We start from the raw sequence: 19,206 nt of genomic DNA, 5'->3' as shown, positions 1-19,206 counted from the left end.
ATGGCAACATTCAGCGCCTCTACAACCAGCGTAGCAACTAATTTTTACTCAGCTTGTATATCTATATCTATTGTATGTATAGATATACAAGCTGAGTAAAAATTAGTTGCTACGCTGGTTGTAGAGGCGCTGAATGTTGCCATTTTCATTCAACGGAGTTGACCCGGCCTGGTTCTCATCTCAATTCACAAATCCGCCTTCTTTTGTACCCGCTCAACCGGCCGAGAAGTGGTGGGGACCAACGATCGGATCGGGCATCTGGTGGGGGGAATCTCTCCGTCTGCGCGGCGCCAGGTCGATTCGGGGTCGTCCATAAATTACGTAAGACTTTTTTCTGGTCATTTGAACCCCCCCCCCCTATGTAAGATTTTTTACATGCATTAGCGCCATTTTTCCTATTGGTCGTAAGAAATACTTAACCCCCTCTCCCCCCTAAAAGTCTTACGTAATTTATGGACGGCCCCTTCTGGGTTGCTGGCGCGCAACTGTTCGCTCCGTGCACTGGGGCCTTTCTCCACCGTCCGTGTCTTTGCTTGGGTCCGTGCTACTTGGGTAATAAAATTTTAAATAGAGTCTGGTTATGACCGTCTTCTAGTATAGTCCTGTTTGTTTTTAAATGTGAGGTTTCCTCACTTTTTGTTTGGTCCAAAATTTTTGTGTTACAAATTAAATTTGCTCTTAAACTCTGTGTCTGGTTATTTATTTATTGTTAAATGTGCTGAATATGTTCAGATGTTCGTCCATTTATTTTATTGAGTACTCTAAATAAACGAACCATAAATATTTATAATTTCGGAGCGAGCTGTTGGCGGCATTTTCGACAATCAGCTGTTTGTTTTATCCGGCCGGTGTTTTGCACGTGTTGCTGCATTCTGCTGGAGGCGCCAGAATTTAAATTGGAAACTGCAAGTGGCTGGAGTTTTTCATTTTGTGCACCGATTTTAATTAATATTTGAAGTATATAAGGCTAATGAGGTTTTATAATTGGGTATTGTCGTCCTTCGTTACTCAAGGTAAGTCATCCTTTACAAATCCTACACGTCCCTTTGAGAAAACAGTCTGTCAATATTATGAGTGTCAGCCTGTGTCAGACTTATTTTCCCGATTAAGTGATTTTAATTTTACGTATTATAAAATTTCGATATATTTTTAAATTTGTAGTTGGTGAAGTTTTCAAGTTTTTAGTTATAGTGATTTTCATTTTATTTTATATATTTCGAATTTACTTGACTTCTTCGCTAACTTTTGATTAATTTTAATTATTATTACTCCAGGCTCACTCATAGCTTTAACTTTTATTACTTTCTTTTTTTTTCTTTTTCTTTTTTGTTATTATTTAAATTCTTGATACCTTGTTTATGTCACACCACACATACATTTCAAATTGCAGCCCATTATTTTTTTAATTTTTTATATTTTACATTACCACTTTCACATTCCGCCCAAAGGGATTAAAGCCTTTTTTTTATATAATTTGTTTACAACTACACATACAAGACCTTATATTTCAATGTGTATTCAGTCGTTTTAATTTTAATTACATAACCTGCTTATTTGTATATATTTATTTGCTTTATTGCTACTTGTTTTATTTTGTTTATTTCTGTTTATTTTATTTATTTGCTTTATTGCTATTTGTTTTATTTTGTTTATATCTGTTTATTTTATTTATTTTCGGTCTTTTGACATATTTATTTATACTCTAATTTAATTTATTTTTGTGTCAATTATTGGCTTGATTTTTGTTTATTCTGTTTTTACCTTATAAGTTCTCACTCAGTAGATGATTTTTATTTCTGTGTTACTTTTTAATATTGAGTGAGAATTTGGGCCCTCATTTGGTGTCGCCTTGTTCTTCTGGGTTCGGGCTTAATAAATCCTTTTTAAGTCAAGATATGGCTCCAACAACACCTAGGAAGCTAACCGCTCCGGCGGCCCCCGGTCTCCAGCGCGCTGCAATGAATACTAGAAGTCGATTTCCTGGTCGTGGTAAACTTCCTGTTTGTATGGATCCCTCTATCGTCAGGCCAGGGTTGACATCTGGTCCTGGGTATGGTCTGGCTTCGGGGTCTACGGTGCCCTTTGTTCCTGTGTCTTCTTTGCCCGCTGGTTATCGTCGAGACTGGGTGAATCCTTCGCCTCCTGAAAACGGGTCAAACTTAACATCGCTTAAACAACCACATCATGTCCCCATGGAATCTGAACCTTCCTCCCCACTTGATGTCCCTCAGACCATGTTAACATCTGTCACTGATCCACCTCTACAGATTTACCCCCCTTGTGAACCTGTCTCTGGAACAGAGGGATGAAACCCGGGCTACACTGGAGGCTGACTTACAGGTTTCTCCTGAACAGGAAAAACTGTACCCCTATGATCTTGAGTGGATTAACCCAGCATACACGGAGGATGCTAGATTTCAGCCCGATGCCCCTCCTCCTTTTACAGTCCTAGTAGAATCGACCACACCAAACCAGAAGATCGGTAAATATAATAGGATCGCTATCGCTGACTATTTCGAAGCACGAGTCAGCGACCCAGATCGTGTGGTCGTGGCTAACGGAGTTAATCAACTGCGTGTGACCTCCTCCACCTGGATGCTTGCCAACCAACTGCTCGAGTCCATGAAGGACAACGATCGCGGATACAAATTGTATATCCCCAGGTCCTTGGTTAGTAGAAAAGCGCTGGCACATGATGTTGATCTAGAATTGTCCCCTCTGGAGATTTGTAATAAAATGGAGAGTGAAGTAATTCGGGAGGTAATTTCCATTCGTAGACGCACAACCCAGGATGGAGATCTGTCGGGGCAGATCGAATTGATCTTTTCAGGAGTATCGATCCCGGATTCAATTTTTATCTCTCGAGCCCTCTTCAATTTAACTCTGATAGTCACTCCTCCAAAGCGATGCTATAAGTGTCAGAGATTTAGGCATTTTCGTACTCAGTGTCGCTCGACTTTCTCTAGATGCGAATACTGTGCAGAGAACCACGCTAGGGATGATTGTCCTAACCCGAACCGCACGGCACACTGTGCCAACTGTGGTGATAATCACATGTCCTCATCAAGGGAGTGTCCTTATTATAAATATGAATATTTAATAATGAAGCGCAGGCTTGAGCTCAATGTAGGTTATGACAAGGCGGAGGCGCTCTTGTTGATTGAGGGAATTGCTAAGCCGGGTTATGAGGTGGTCTGGCAGCCCACGGTGGGGCCTGTGGAGGACCAAAGCAATACTTCTCAGACTTCGCAATCCTCTTCTGGTCCAATGGATACTCGTACCGATATTGATACGATTCAACCGCTTGGTGGTTCTGGCCACCCTGTGGAGACTCTAAATGAGGGCTAATTTTCTACTTAGTTTTATTTTCTGTTATACGTCTCCCATTTATCTCCTATTATTTATTTATTAACTTATATTGTGTTTTACATTTATAAACAAACTAGTTACTTGGTAACATATATTTTAATCTCTTTTTAGTCTTTTTGTTTTAAATATTTTATCTAGTGAATTTTAATCTGTTGTTTTAACCTATTTGTACTACAGAGAACAGCTGTCAACTATTTATTTTACGTTTTACCTGTACGTGTGGTTTATTCGGTTGGTTTTACGTCTAGCTCACATAATTTCTGAGTGCTGTCCACGTATTTGGATCTGTATTGAGGCCTCGTTGTCTCTATTTGTTTGGAGTTTTTCTTTCTTCCGGGGTTTCCCGTTGATTCCAATTATGCAGAGATCTAGTACAGTTCATAAATCGCTAGTTTTGATTTTGTGGAATGCTCGCAGCATCATTCCCAAAAGAACCGAGGTGAACTTGATTTTGTGGAAACATAACCCGGACATTCTTTGTGTCACGGAGTCTTGGCTCTCAAGTTCCAACGTCTTTGAGGTCCCCAATTATATTAGTGTATGACAGGACAGACCCGCTGGTAGGGGTGGCGGTGTGCTCATTCTTATACGTAGAGAGATAGCGTTTCAGATCTCTTGCGTTTTTTGTTATTCAACTCGTAATCTGCAGATAGACGTTGCTTCAGTCTCGATTGGTTCCCTTTTTGGTAAGACACAAATTACATGTCTTTATGCACCTCCTGGAGGAGATGTTACAGCTGAACAGTGGTCTGATATATTTGAGCGTCTCCCAAGGGCAAACAATCACATCTTCTGTGGTGATTTTAATTCTCACCACACTTGTTGGGGTGATGTTTCTTCTAACGTAAGAGGGTCTTCCCTACTCACCTTTTCTCTCCAGTCTGATCTTTTTGCTTCGAATGATTCTTCTCCTACTAGATTTCAGGATGCAAATGTTCTGGGAAGTAATCTAGATCTCATCTTCTGCTCGCCTGCTGTGTTGCAAGCTTCAGTCACCACGGTAATTCAAGATACTTTCTCTTCCAATCATCTCCCTGTCTTGCTTCTGGCTGACATCGTTCCGAGTCGCGCGTCCTCGACCAATAACAGATTCTGTCTTAAACATCTTGACTGGTCCAGTTTCCATAACCTTCTGGAACAATCAGTTCTTGAGTTGACGACGGAGCTTTGTGGTGGCACACTCCCTTCTGACATCTACAATTCATTTTTAGATTCCATCGGAACTCATTTGCGGGACAGTGGCGCCTTCATTCCTTGCAAGGATTCTTTAAAGCCATTCTCCAAACCACTCTGGTGGAATGAGGAATGCGAGGACGCGTTAAAAAGAAGACGGGCGAACTATGCCTGGTACCATAGTAATCAAACTGCAGCTAATCGAGCGGAATTTAAAAGAATGAACAGCGAAATTATACACTTTCTCAGAAAGCAGAAGATGCTGGGTTTTAGAAAATTTTGTGAGGGCATCTCTCCGACAACGGGAACATCAACGCTTTGGCGTACAATCAGAGCGCTCTCATCACGCTCTGCTCGACTTAATACTGATATCTCCTCGGATAGTTCCACTCCTCAAATGGCTAGGCTCAGGGACGAGCTTATCCGAGAAGATATTCCACCGGTGGAGATTCCTTTTTTGGAAACTCCGTTGACCTTTGACACTGAACTCTTCCCTCCGTTCTCGAAACAGGAATTTTGTGCTGCTCTAGAGCATTGTAAGTCTGGGACTGCCCCGGCCTTGACGGTATCACTGGCGAAATTATTAAAGGCCTAGGTCCAGTGGCGCTGGAGTTTTTGCTGATATTGTTTAATCGCATGTTTTTGTACTCGTCGTTTCCGGAATCTTGGCAGAGAACACAAGTTAGCTTTATTCCTAAACCTGGGGGCAAGGGCTTTAGGCCCATTGCTCTTACTTCGGTTTTTTGTAAAATTTTTGAGCGCTTGATACAGTTTAGACTTGAGCATGAGATAGAAAGGAGGAGAATAATCCCTATGCACCAATATGGTTTCCGTAAGAACAGGTCTGCCATTGATTGTGTAGCTGCTTTTGTTACGGATGTTACCAATGGTTTTGCTCTCTCGCTTAATACGTTAGCTATTGCTATTGATATTAAGGGAGCTTTTAACAATGTAAAACCGGCTGTCCTACATGCAGATCTGTTGGATTTGGGAATTCAACCGAACATCATAAATTTTATTACATTTATAACGTCCAAGAGGTTGATCTCTTTCTCGGCGGACGGCGCTAATCCAAGAACTTGTGGCATTGGGGTACCACAGGGAGGTGTTCTTTCCCCTCTTCTATTTAACATATATTTGCGCAAGTTGGAGAGGTACCTTCCGGTTAACATGAAATACGTTATGTACGCTGATGACCTTTTGCTTTACATTAGTTTTGGGAACTCGGAGAACATATCTGCGGTTGTTACGGACGCCCTGAGGGTGGTGACAGCCTGGCTGCTTTCGATTGGCCTAGAAGTTGCCCCTGCTAAGACCTCCTGTTGTATTTTCTCTCGATCGCGTTCAACATTCGAGAACGTCCGTGTTTGCATTGGTGACACAGTGATTCCTTGCTATTCCACCTTAAAGCATTTGGGCATTATGTTGGACAAAAAGCTGAATTGGTCGGCTCATATTAGGATGTTGGCGGATAGAGCCACTAAATCCTTGGCCATTCTGAGGATTGTCTCGAGGGTGACGTGGGGGACTTCCCCCACGCTCGCCCTTATGGTTTATCAAAACTTGGTCAGGGCTATTTTGGATTGGGGCTCCCCCTTTTTGCGGACTCAGCCGCTACTACTCTTAAGGCCCTGGACAGAGTGCAGCATTCAGCTTTGAGAGCAGCATTAGGTTGCATGAGAACTACTCCGGTTATCGTTCTTCTGCCAGAGTCTGGCGAACCCCCACTCTCGTTCAGGAGAGTCTTTCTTTCTAATGCCTTTATACTTAGGAATTACTGCTGGTCGGATAATCCTCTGATTCCGAAGCTCCTCTTACAGTGGGGCTATTCCACCAGGTCCAACTTCAAGTTGAATGTGTCAAGACTCTCGCTCTTAAATGCCTTCTTGAGAATCTATCCGGTCATCAAGGATTGCTTCAGAACGCGTAGACCGTCATATTTTGATTGGTCTTGGGGTGTTTTAACATCTTTTCCTCATTGTGATACTACGTTGGGTCTTGAGGCGTCTGTCCACCCTAATCCCGAGGGGGCCTTTCGTGAATTGATCGGAAATACATATCCCAACTCTTCGCTGATTTACACTGATGTTACTTATGATCCCTCCAGTGGCTTGGCAGCTTCGGCATTTTATGTGGAATCGAACAACTTTTTTATGGGCATCCCTTTACAGCCCAACATTTCCATCCTCACAGCTGAATTATATGCTATTCTCAGAGCAATACAATATTCTATTAGGCACTCTTTACCAAATCCGCTTATCATCTCCGACTCTCTGTCAGCCATCAAACGCATTTCTAATTGCTTACTCTTTAAGAAGGGACCTGATCTAGTCTATCGTATACTAGAAACTATCCCCATGGTATTTCCAATAACTTGCCCCACTGGTATACGGTTTCTATGGGTTCCCTCGCACTCTGGCATAAAAGGAAATGAGCGAGTTGATCGCATTTGTAAGGTGGTTAATAGAGAAGGTAATAGAGTGCACATCTTGAATTCTGTGTCCGATATACGTTACTTGGTTTTCGAACCGGACAGACTGGCCTGGCTGTCTTATCAGTGGCCTTTTTCTGATAGAGACCTCTTAGGTCATAGATACTTTTCTCGGGTTGGCTTTAGTGATGTCAGACCCTGGTTTGACGATATTACGTTGCCGCGGAGTTGGGTCAATCAGATCACCAGATTGCGTACGGGTCATGTTTGTACCGCCGAACACTTTCAGAGAATGCGCTGGGACGTGGACACGGGTTGCCGGTGCGGAGCGGATTTAAGGTCTTTAACACATATTTTGTTTTCTTGTGCCCTGTACGCGCAGGCGCGACGAGATTTTTGAACTTTTTGCGCGGAAGATTTCCGGACCTGGAACCCGAAGCGGCACCAATTGACGACCTGATTTGGAACCCGAATGTGGAAGTGGTGAGAGAGCTTGGGGGTTATCTTTGCTTCGATGGTCAGTTCGTCTGATGCAGGTGCGAAGGCTTTAGGCGAGCGGCAACGCATGGTTATGCATTTGGTCTGCCGAGACTCTATTTTGTAATCCGCTGACGTTTATTCTAGAACGTCAAGGATTCGGAAAGATGCCTCGATTGTTTGGGACCGATGCATGCTCATCGTTGGGGCCGCCTTATATTGGCAAACTTGCACTTTTGTCCCTGTTCTCTCTCCTGTTCGACAATATCTCGACAAGATTTGCAACGGGTGAACGGACCATTACTTCCACCTATAGAAGTGTGCACTGTGCCCGCAGCTCTGTGGACTCTTCGTGACACATTTCGAGTCATGCACCTATGTGAAATTTGAACACAAATGACAAACTTTTTCTTCTCTCACATGTATATAGTTCTGACACTCGGCTAGGCCTAAAGTCATTTCAGAAGAAGAAGAAGAAATTTTAAATAATTCTATCTACGCTCGGCCTAACGGTTTGAGCCAATAGGGTTAAAAAATTTTTTAAAAAATTAAGGAAGCTGTTAATTTAACTTTTGAGAATTTTCATTTGATAGAATTTAATTACCTAGAATTTATTTTTAGCTGAATTTTTATTTCTTCGAATTAATATTTAACAGAAACTCCATTTAACGCCTTCGCAGTCTAGTCGAAAAATCGTTTCAGGGCCCAAAACGGTCAAAAAAAAAGTTTACAAAAAAATATCATATGATCGTATTAAAAGTTTTTGGGATCTCTGAATCCAAATTTAAGGTTAGATTTAAAAAAATCAAAATGGCGGATCCAATATGGCGAACAAATTTAAAGTTGATTAGATTCGTTCAAAATTTGCGGTATTCGGGAGTTTTTGGGGTCGCTGAATCCAAATTTGATGTCAGATTTTAAAAATTTAAAATGGCGGACCCAATATGGAGGACAAAATTAAAATTGATTTGATTCTTTCAAAATTCGGTACTTGGGGGATTTTTGGGCCGCTGAATCCAAATTTGAGGTCAAATTTGGATTCAGTAACCTAAAAAACTCCCGAAAACCAAATTTTGAACGAATCGAATCAATTTTAAATTTTTCCTCTCTATTGGGTCCGCCGTTTTTAATTTTTTAAATCTGACCTCAAATTCGGATTCAGCGACCCCGAAAACCTTAATATGTCCATTGACACTCAATTCTAATTATGTTTAGTATTTTTTTTCTAATGTGGACATATATGTCCAAAATCACAAAAGTGGCACAACTTTTTTTGGACATATATGGGCCATCGACTGTCAAGGGGTTAACTGAATTTCTAATTCAAAAAATGTTAATTAAACAAATTTTCATTTTAAAATCTTTTTATTTCATCAAATTTCAATTTGACAGAATTTTTTTATTTACTCCAATTTTCACTAAACAGAAGTCATTTATAAGAAATTTTTTATTTTATACAAAAATAATATTACAATGAATTCATCTCTGCTCTAATTTTCTGTTTTTTCAAATTTACATTTGACACAATTCTAAAAACGCCGAATTTTTATTTTACAAAATTTTCATTTGTCCGAATAAATATTTGTCAGAAAAATTTGGGCTTGAATTTTAAAAATTAACCAATCAGAAGTTGTCAACGAAATTATGATTGATTAATTTTAAAATTTGCACCCAAATTTTTCTGCCAGATATTTATTCGGACGAATAAAAGTTTTGTAAAACAAAAATTCGAAAGCGCATGATTATCCCATAAAAATTATTAATTACAATGATTTTAAAGAATTTTATTAGAAATAATTGTTTTTTGAACAAATTTTCATTTTTCGAATTAGCATTTGGCAGAATTTCTTTTTATACGAATTTTTACTTAACCAAATTTTTATCAACTGAATTTTTGTTTGACAGAATTTTTATTTTACAGTCATTTGCTTTACATAACTTTTTATTTAGAAGAATTTTAATTTAAGCAAATTTTAATTTAACAGAATTCTCATTTAATCGAATTTTGTGATTCGAATTTTATGTAATTTGAATTTTTAAATGACAGAAATTTCAATTCACCGAATTTTTATTTGTACGAATTTTTAAGATGCCGAATTTTCATTTGTTCGAAATTACAAATGACCGAACGAACAATCGACATATAGATTTCGGCTCAATTTTTAAAATTGACCAATTAGAAATTATCAAGAAAATCTTGATTGGTATGTAAATGAATTTAGGTCTACTGAAGACGATAGAGTAATAAAAGGGTTAAAATTCACTGGTATTTTCCAAAAAAAAACTTCCAACATTCCTAATGTTAGTTAAAATTATTTGTTTCGCGGTCGTTTAAACCCGGTCTTGGAGCTCTTCAGGGTCAATGATTACGAATTTAATTTAAAAATCAGTTTTACAAAATTCAAAATGTCGGATCCAATATGGAAGCTAAATTTTTTAAAACTCTTTGGATTTACACTATACCGTTGGAAATTGTGCACTTACTTCCTTAGCGTATGCAAGCCGTTAAAGTTCGGTCAGAAAAAGTGAAAAACAATTCAATTCTACAACAAAATATAATGTTTAAAAATCAAGTAAATAAATAATCTTAAATATTAATTAAAGTAAATTTTAGATTTACACATTTTACTGATTATTTTTTGTCATTTAAATATTAATCATAATTTTTCGACTTTTTGTTACACAACTTTAACGGATTTTTTTGGGTATCGCTGTTTACGAATTTGATATCAAAATTAAAAATAGCAGAATTTTTTTAAAAATTTCATCAGTTTCGCTTAAAACTCTTTACCCATTAAACCCACGTTTAATACTAGAATAATATATTCTCATGTGATGAGAATGTAAAAACTGAATCAAGTGTAAAAGAACATTTTTAATGAAAAACGAAAATTTAAAAAAAGGCTAAACAATTTGAGATTTTCAGTAGTAATTTCAAGGGTTTTATATTCTTAAAATTAAAAACAGTAAAATATATATGTTATTTCGATAAAAATATAAATAATTTATTCAAAGAGTACAGTGTGCAAATTAATCTATCGAATAGGAAATACTTAAAGTCGATTTCTATAGGATAAAAAATAATAATAATTTACAATTTTCATTTTAAGAAATATCTAAATATTTTGTTTAAATTAATAAAATAAAGAACATTGCAAGCATTTACATATTTACATTACATATTTTTTTGCTTCTTGACAAAAATTATATCTTCTATTATTTAACCAAAGAACTTTAGATTTACATTCATAGTTATGGTAGTTGTAATTATTACGATCCAAGTACAATATAAATTTTTTGATATTTTTGGTAGACTTTAGCAATACATAATTAAATCTGTATTGTAAAGGCATTATAATTTCTCTAAACTTAATACAATTTACATTCTTGATACTGGTATCTACACTTATTGAAACTAACATTTTTATAATAGTCATAAGCACGAGAAAATGGACATTAAGCTTTTGCAATAATGATATTCCACTACAATGATGAGTTACCTATAATAATAATAATTTTAATTTATACTTTATTGTAAGAGATATAGAGCCTCATATCATAAAATATTATATTAAATTAAATCTATTAAAATTCTATATTAACTAAACTTTTGGTTTTAATATCTCCCACTAACCTGAACTTCATTTCTTTTCGACAACATAGAATCAAAACATGGTTGAGTAAAATTTTCTCTTGAATTTTGTAGTAGACCTATAAAGAAAATATAATAGCTTAATGCCATTAGTTTATACAAAATAAAAGTTATGACTATCAGAGTGTATTTACCCAATTTGAACTGTAAATGATTTTCTAATGTTCTTCTAAAAAATGAGTATTCCTTATCAGAATGACTTGAAGTTACTTGTTCTTCAAATAAACATTTTTTTTTATTTTTAACCGCCCGTTTTTCTGAAAGTAAATAGTGAGATGATACAACTTAAATTTAGAACGTAGGGTCATTTTTTTCCAAATATCACTACACTCAGTGTTGAATACATACATCACAATTCTTAGCTCATAAATCTTAAAACCTAGTTCGAAAAAAAAACAAATCTGAATCCGGATTCATAGTGAAAAACATTTTGTTAATATGTGACGCTCTACAAAAAAAGGGACTAAAGAGGCAAAAAAATGTAAAGTTATATTTGTGACTTTTAGATTGAAAATACACAAAAGAGAATCAACTATTTGTACAAATCGCTATGTCAGGCTTCGCACTCTTTGACTAATAGCTACTATTTTCTACTTTTTTGATGGTTGGCTACTTTTTTCAACCTTAGGCTACTAAAAGCTACTTTTCCACTACTTAGATAACTTTTTGTTACTTTTTTGCCGACTAATGACTAATTTTCTAGAAATTAGAAGAAAATAAAAAAACTAGATAAAAATAAATATCTAAATAAAAATAAACTAGATAAATAAAAAACTAGAAATTAAGAAAATAGAGTGATTTATCCCCACCACCGAAATATACATAGATAACCGGCTATTTTTCACAGTTTTACACAAATGAGCACCTGGATATAATAACTCGCGCTACGCTCGGCTGTACGCTCTGAAGCCAGTCAAACCTTCAAAAAGGGGGAAAAATCGAAAATCAAAATTTTGATTTTTAAAAAGTTCTACCATATAGGAAATGAAAAGGCGCATATTTTTTTCCTTTGACTTTTTTTGTAGGGCAAATATTTTAAATAATAATGACGAAAATGTGAAAATTTAAAGTTCAAAAATTTAATTAACTTTTAAAACATAAATCATTGTATCTTTTGAAGTTATTAACGGATTTGATTATAATTTGGTATATACACGCAGTTGGGTGTACTGAAGGCGATAAAACAATGAAATATGAAAAAATAATAATTAATTGTTTATTAATTTTTTAATGTAAATAGACAGCTGTCGGTAGTTACGTTTTTTTGGCAAGCAAAAAGTCTGCAGGGAATTTTAGATTTGACAAAACTTCCAGTGAGACATTTGTTCACTAATATTTAAGTAAGTTTTCTGTAAATTTTGAAGAAGATTCATAAAAAAATTAAAAAGTTATAGATTAATTTTCAAAAGCGCGCAGCGCGATGGTGCTCCATTAACACCTTGGTTATACTGAAAATGAGTATTTCTGCTCGCTATAGCTTATAATGAATATGTTTTAACTTTTTAATAATTATTTTTAGTTATGTATTTACATATAAAAATAAAACATTAATTTTAATTTATTAATAATTATTTATTTAATTAAATCCCAATTGGAGGTGCAGGTGGCGTATTTAATAAATCGTCGAAAGTTATATCTGTTTCTAATAAAAAATCTCTCTCGTCATTATATTTATCATAAATATTTACATGTCCATTTGGGTAATAACAAATTCTTACCGCATTACTAATTAAAACATTTTTTGGAATATTAACCTTTTCCGGTAATAACATTTCAAAATTTTTAACCACCATATCATTATTTTTTATTATTGTAAAAGGTGGATTTCTGGAACATCTGACAAGATTATAATAATCCTTATCTGTTTCAATGGTTTCTAAATTTTTTTTTACTATAGAGTCCAAAATTGCGGTCACAAGAGCAATATGAATGGCCTACTACGGGATATAAATGAATTATTTCTATTTATAATTTTTTTGATAAAGGTGATAAACAACACAGAAATAAATAATTTTTATTCTGACCACCACATCCTTCAGAGAAAAGATAAAATTTATTATAACAGTTAGCATTTAATTCTTTTTTTATTGCATCGAATATAAAATTGCACACGGTATTACCACCTTTTTTTAAATTTCCCTCCATAAAAAAGTACGTATAACTTTTACTAATATCATTATTTAGGATATTAACATTAAAAATATGCAAATATAGTAGTCGACGATAAAATTGTTCGTTGCATGGAATTTTCGGCAATGACAAATTCTGACCAAAGTCAAATTCTATGCATAGCCCTACTGAAAATCCCTGTATAAGATCTTGTACAATTTCCTGTACAGGATCAGCAACTGAACTTGTACAAGTTCTGACCAGTTCCTGTACAGGAAAATGCATACGAATTTGGAACAAGTTCATGTGTGAGATCTTGTACAAGATCTGGTGCAAGATCTTGTACAAGAAAGATACTTGTACAAGAAAATGTACATGATCTTGTACAATTTTATGTATAAGTAATTGTACATGAACACGTTTATGTTCTTGCACATGAAATAGTTGTAAAATTTTTTTTTTAATAAAATTTGAGATTTTGATAATTTTTAACCACTAAGATTCGTAACTCATGCATGCTAAAAACTATTGCGCAGCTGTAAAGGTTAAAGTAAACTATTGCGCAGCCTTTGAAGTTTTTAATTTTTAGTAAAGAAAAACATGAATTAACATGTGCAAGAACATGGACGTGTTCATGTACAAGTACTTATACATGAAATTGTACATGAACATTTTCTTGTGCAAGCATCTTTCTTGTACAAGATCTTGCACCAGATCTTGTACAAGATCTCACACATGAACTTGTTCCAAATTCGTATGCATTTTCCTGTACAGGAACTGGTCAGAACTTGTACAAGTTCAGTTGCTGATCCTGTACAGGAAATTGTACAAGATCTTATACAGGGATTTTCAGTAGGGAGTACATCATTTTCAGATAACATTTTTTTTAACTTATTATAATCTTCTACACATTTTTTATGGTCATCTAATTCATTATTATGGTTTTGTTAAATCTGTTTAAAAAACAAAAATTACAAATATCCGTCCGAGGTTTTTTAAAGGAATAAGATAAATTATGATTAAAATATTTTATGTACGTAGATTCTTTCATTGGAGGATTTGGATCTTTTGTTTTTTCTTTATAGTAAACCGTAAATAAGTTATATAATTTACTTGCACTTAAGTCTGAATTTTCAAAATATAATAAATTTGTATTGTTTTCTCGATAATGAGATTTTGAATGAGGAATTGACGAACAATATTCAGCAATCATTTTTTTTATTTCGTCAGATAAACGAAGAAAACGACTCTCATGTTTGCCTCGTTTATCGTGAAGAGATTCATTTTTCGTAATCTTTTTCTGAATAGAAGTAAATCTTCCCCTCTTAATATTCAAAATATTGCACAGCAATTTTTGACAAACAGGTACATTTAATGATAAAAAGTGAAAACTATAGTCCCACTTAATAATATTGTTTTGTCGATTCTCACAATCCGTAATTTTTTGTGTCATCAAACCACTTAATAATATATTTTGAGTATTGTAATTCCCAGCAGATTTCCAAAAAAAATTAAAAAAAATTTGTTCACTCAAATCATGAATTTTTTTAAAACACTTTGGAAACAAAATACCACTGGTTTGAAAATTTTCGCGGGAACAATTTTATTTGCCTTTGAAATGCATTGTCTTCCCTATAACATAAACAAAACAAAAAAAAATAATAAAAAAATTAAGTTGAACCAAAAATTATACTTTACAGTTAAGTATTAAAAAATTCCATTAATTATTTGAAATATATAAAAAATTATTACGAATTAATTTCCTCGTATGTAATTTAATTTAATTTAATTTATTATTTTTTCACTTCACTGAGAAAAAAAATTTATTTTATTTAAATACTTCATTACTTCACTATTAACAAATAAATATTTACTGGAACTAAATAATTTTTATTTAAATTAAATATATTGTATTTGAACCAATAATTTTTTTATTTAAAACAAATATCATATAATTGACTCAAATAATAAGTAATTGATACTAATAAATATTTATTTGATAATAATGAAGTAACCGATTATTATATACTATATTAATAATAATTTTTATGCTTTTTAAAAAAATTTTATTTTGTAAAAAATATTTTAAAAAAATTATAGATTGATTGTAAAATTTTTTTTAGTTAATTAAATAAATTACTTAATAAATAATGAAGCAATACAATCAAAAAATAACTATTTTTTGCACAAAAGTATAAATATTAATAAACTTACTTAATTTCTCAACATTTTTTTTACATTTTGAGTCCAGTTTTTTTCATTTCTGGATCATTAATACCGTTCCTTTTGAGATACTGACTTGTACATTTGCAAATTTTTAGATTAATATTCAATTTACTATTTACACTATTGTTTACAAACATATAGGAAATTTCAATAATGAAATCATTACTTTCTTGACAACTATTCAATTTACTAAATTAATAAATAATATCGATTTATACAAATTACACTTTGTATTCAAAATAATTTTCTTTAATACGTTAAGAAAGCTAATGTTAAAACTTTAAAGTTCCGATAAAAATAATTTTTTTAAATTAGTACACATTTTCTAAATATTAATAAAAAAAGTATATCTATATAAGATATAATTATAAACAAGAAAATTTAATTAAATAAATAATTATTTATAAATTAAAGAGCGAAGCATTTTTTTTTAGTTAATGAAGTCGAAAATTTTATAAAAACTCTATATTGAGTATACAATAAAATAAATTATTATTTATTAATTATTAATAAATTTGATGAGGATATTAGAAATAAAAGGAGAAATATAAGAAATAAGAGAACTTTATTATATAATTTATGTGCCGGCAACTTTTAGTGTAGCAGCTCGAATGGTGAGCAAAGACTGACTATATTGAGTATAATAAGGAGAAGTACAAGGATTACAGGTTCGTATAACGAGTCTTAAGAGTTTGTAGCTTGCTGAAACCCCAACAAAATTAAAATTAATGTTTTATTTTTATATGTAAATACTTAACTAAAAATAATTATTAAAAAGTTAAAACATATTCATTATAAGCTATAGCGAGCAAAAATACTCATTTTCAGTATAACCAAGGTGTTAATGGAGCACCATCGCGCTGCGCGCTTTTGAAAATTAATCTATAACTTTTTAATTTTTTTATGAATCTTCTTCAAAATTTACAGAAAACTTACTTAAATATTAGTGAACAAATGTCTCACTGGAAGTTTTGTCAAATCTAAAATTCCCTGCAGACTTTTTGCTTGCCAAAAAAACGTAACTACCGACAGCTGTCTATTTGCATTAAAAAATTAATAAACAATCAATTATTTTTTCATATTTCATTGTTTTATCGCCTTCAGTACACCCAACTGCGTGTATATACCAAATTATAATCAAATCCGTTAATAACTTCAAAAGATACAATGATTTATGTTTTAAAAGTTAATTAAATTTTTGAACTTTAAATTTTCACATTTTCGTCATAATTATTTAAAATATTTGCCCTACAAAAAAAAGTCAAAGGAAAAAAATATGCGCCTTTTCATTTCCTATATGGTAGAACTTTTTAAAAATCAAAATTTTGATTTTCGATTTTGTCCCCCTTTTTGAAGGTTTGACTGGCTTCAGAGCGTACAGCCAAGCGTAGCGCGAGTTAAGGCGCATTCAGACCTCTCGGCTGCCTGCCTGCTGCAGTTGCCATGGAGATCGATGTGAACTTTTGTGAAGATAACACGTGAATTATAGCGGCGAGAAAAATTCCTCGCCATCTAAAATATTTGTGAAAATTTTAAGTGAAAAATATTAAAATACAAAACCCTAAATAAATTTAACAAGGAGGGGGTCCTTTATGTTTATTTCATAAACATTATGCTTCCTCATTGTGTGAAGCAAAAAATTCGCTTCCTCGTGAAGGAAGCAATGAATTTGTCCAATTCAATTGATTGATTTAAAAAATTTCGAGTTAAAAATGTTTTAAATTAATTAAATTTTTTGAAAAATAAAGAAAATTTTAATTAATTTTGAGTGTAACATAAACTTTATATATACGAATCGATTCGTTTTAATGCAAGGAATACAATTATTTTATTCATCAACTTGTATTTAAAAAAAACACAAAATTTTTTAGCTAAAATATGAATTTTCGATTTTTCAATTTTTATTAATTCTCAAATTTTAAATCAAATCTATACTTTATATATACCAACCAATTCGTTTCAATGCAGGGAATAAAATTATTTCATATAGAAACATGAATTTAAATAAACACATCATTTTTTAGCTAAAATGAGAATTTTTGATTTTTTAACTTTCTTTAATTCTTTAAATTTCAATCAAATCTATACTTTATATATATCAATCGATTCATCTTGACATAAAGAAGACGATTATATTATATATTACCTTAAATTTTTCGATTTAAAAATTTTTTCAATTAAAAAAAAATTTTTGGAAAAAAGACGATAAAATTTTTTTTTTGGGGTATTTTTAAAAATCCTCTCGTCATTTTTGAGAGATTAATGTGTTAAATAAGCCTACCAAATTTTATCCAAATCCATTAAAACCCGTTAAAGATATCGTGTTCACAAAAACGATCCACACACACATACATACATCCGGACAATTGATCAGGATCTCATATAACATGTTTCTATATAGAGGAAAATTTGTTTTCACCATTTTTAAAAAGTTTATAAACGAAAGGACTACATAGCTTCCTCCACGAGGAAGCAAAATTAAATAAATATATCTCTTGCATAAACTAAAGTGAAATCAATAAAACTACAAATTAAATTAAATCTCCGCCACGTGCCAACAAATCAAGCCGGAAATCCATAACCTCAACTATACTACCGAAAGAATAAGACATAAAATTAAAAGACTCAAATCAAATCAAGGAAAGAGGACGTCATTTCCAACCTCATGAATATATTCCATAAAAACCTTTTCAATCTACGATCACCAAAAACAGGTATAGATTTAATAGTTAATTGTAAGGTTGGTTTGACGCTAATGCTTTAAGTTGGTACGTAAATTGCAAGCTTTATTACTTACAAAATTTTACTAACAACAATAAAAATTGTTTAGAAATAATATAAATAAAAATTCCAATTTTAATTCAATAATTTTGTATAAACCATAATATCAAATATAGTAAAGTTCAATTTGACTGTTTGGACGATTTAATAAAATTCTCTAAAGCGTTCATTGATTCATGAAATATTAACATTTTGCTTAATAAATAGTAATAAGAAAACTAAAAGTAAACAAAAATAACCTTGAAGTATTGACATAATCACAACAACATCGAAATCAGTGAATATTTGAGAAATAAAATAAGAAGCAATTAAATTACTTGAAATAAAATAAAACTATAATATAAAATGGATTTTATAGGTTTTGTTTCGCCTCATGCTTCCGGGTCTGTTCCACACACATCTACACCGAAGGCACACGAGAATGATTCATCTGTATTTATCATTTCGGAACAAATCGAAGAAAGTGATATAAAGATGAGGGATTCCAATCGATTGAACCAAGATCAGCTATTTATGGACAGTCAAGGAAACAAAGACAAACAAGAACACGACGGAGAAAGAACAACTAAACGAAAACGTACCACAGAGACACCCGAGAGAGATGAACTTGAGCAGAGAGATGCGGCAAAAGAAAAACAAATTCCAAACCAAATCTAATCCATATCACAACCACCTGCCCAAAATCCAATTCCTGATCCATCTCAACGGGAAGATGTTAATCACATTTGGTATTCCGAAAATACAACACATCAACAAGAATTGAAATATAAATCCTGCATGGCCCCTCCATATATTGTAATGATTCAATATAATAAAAATCAAACCCAGTCATCAAACGAAGGAAGGTACAGCCCAATTGCATTCGCGAAGAAAATTAGGGAAATTACACCAGGACCTTTAACTATAACAGCAAATGGACAGAATAGCATGAAAATAAATTGTCTTAAATGTGAGGATGCTAATTTAATACTAACACATTTTAGGAACA

At 33.1% G+C, this 19,206-nt stretch overlaps 1 protein-coding gene across 1 annotated transcript; it reads left to right on the top strand.

The window, feature by feature from the left end:
• Window positions 1–18,073: 18,073 nt before the first annotated feature.
• On the top strand, window positions 18,074–18,875 carry LOC127287304 (uncharacterized). Its single transcript, XM_051314138.1, has 2 exons — window positions 18,074–18,151; window positions 18,577–18,875. The coding sequence occupies exons 1-2, from the start codon at window positions 18,103–18,105 to the stop codon at window positions 18,873–18,875; spliced, it is 348 nt and encodes a 115-aa protein (XP_051170095.1). The 5' UTR covers window positions 18,074–18,102.
• Window positions 18,876–19,206: the final 331 nt, after the last annotated feature.

Source organism: Leptopilina boulardi, unplaced genomic scaffold, assembly GCF_019393585.1.
Source record: "Leptopilina boulardi isolate dan_hultmark-lab unplaced genomic scaffold, ZJU_Lbou_2.1 LbouV2_368, whole genome shotgun sequence".
Lineage (NCBI taxonomy): Eukaryota > Metazoa > Arthropoda > Insecta > Hymenoptera > Figitidae > Leptopilina > Leptopilina boulardi.
The sequence above is the reverse complement of the archived record's forward strand: the minus strand, read 5'-3'. Positions and strand labels throughout refer to the sequence as shown.

Bases quoted from the DNA above. Each gene is read 5' to 3' on its own strand.
- LOC127287304 (XM_051314138.1), top strand. From the start codon at position 18,103: ATGAATATATTCCATAAAAACCTTTTCAATCTACGATCACCAAAAACA. The intron at 18,152-18,576 runs GTATAGATTTAA...TGGATTTTATAG, and splicing joins TCTACGATCACCAAAAACAG to GTTTTGTTTCGCCTCATGCT.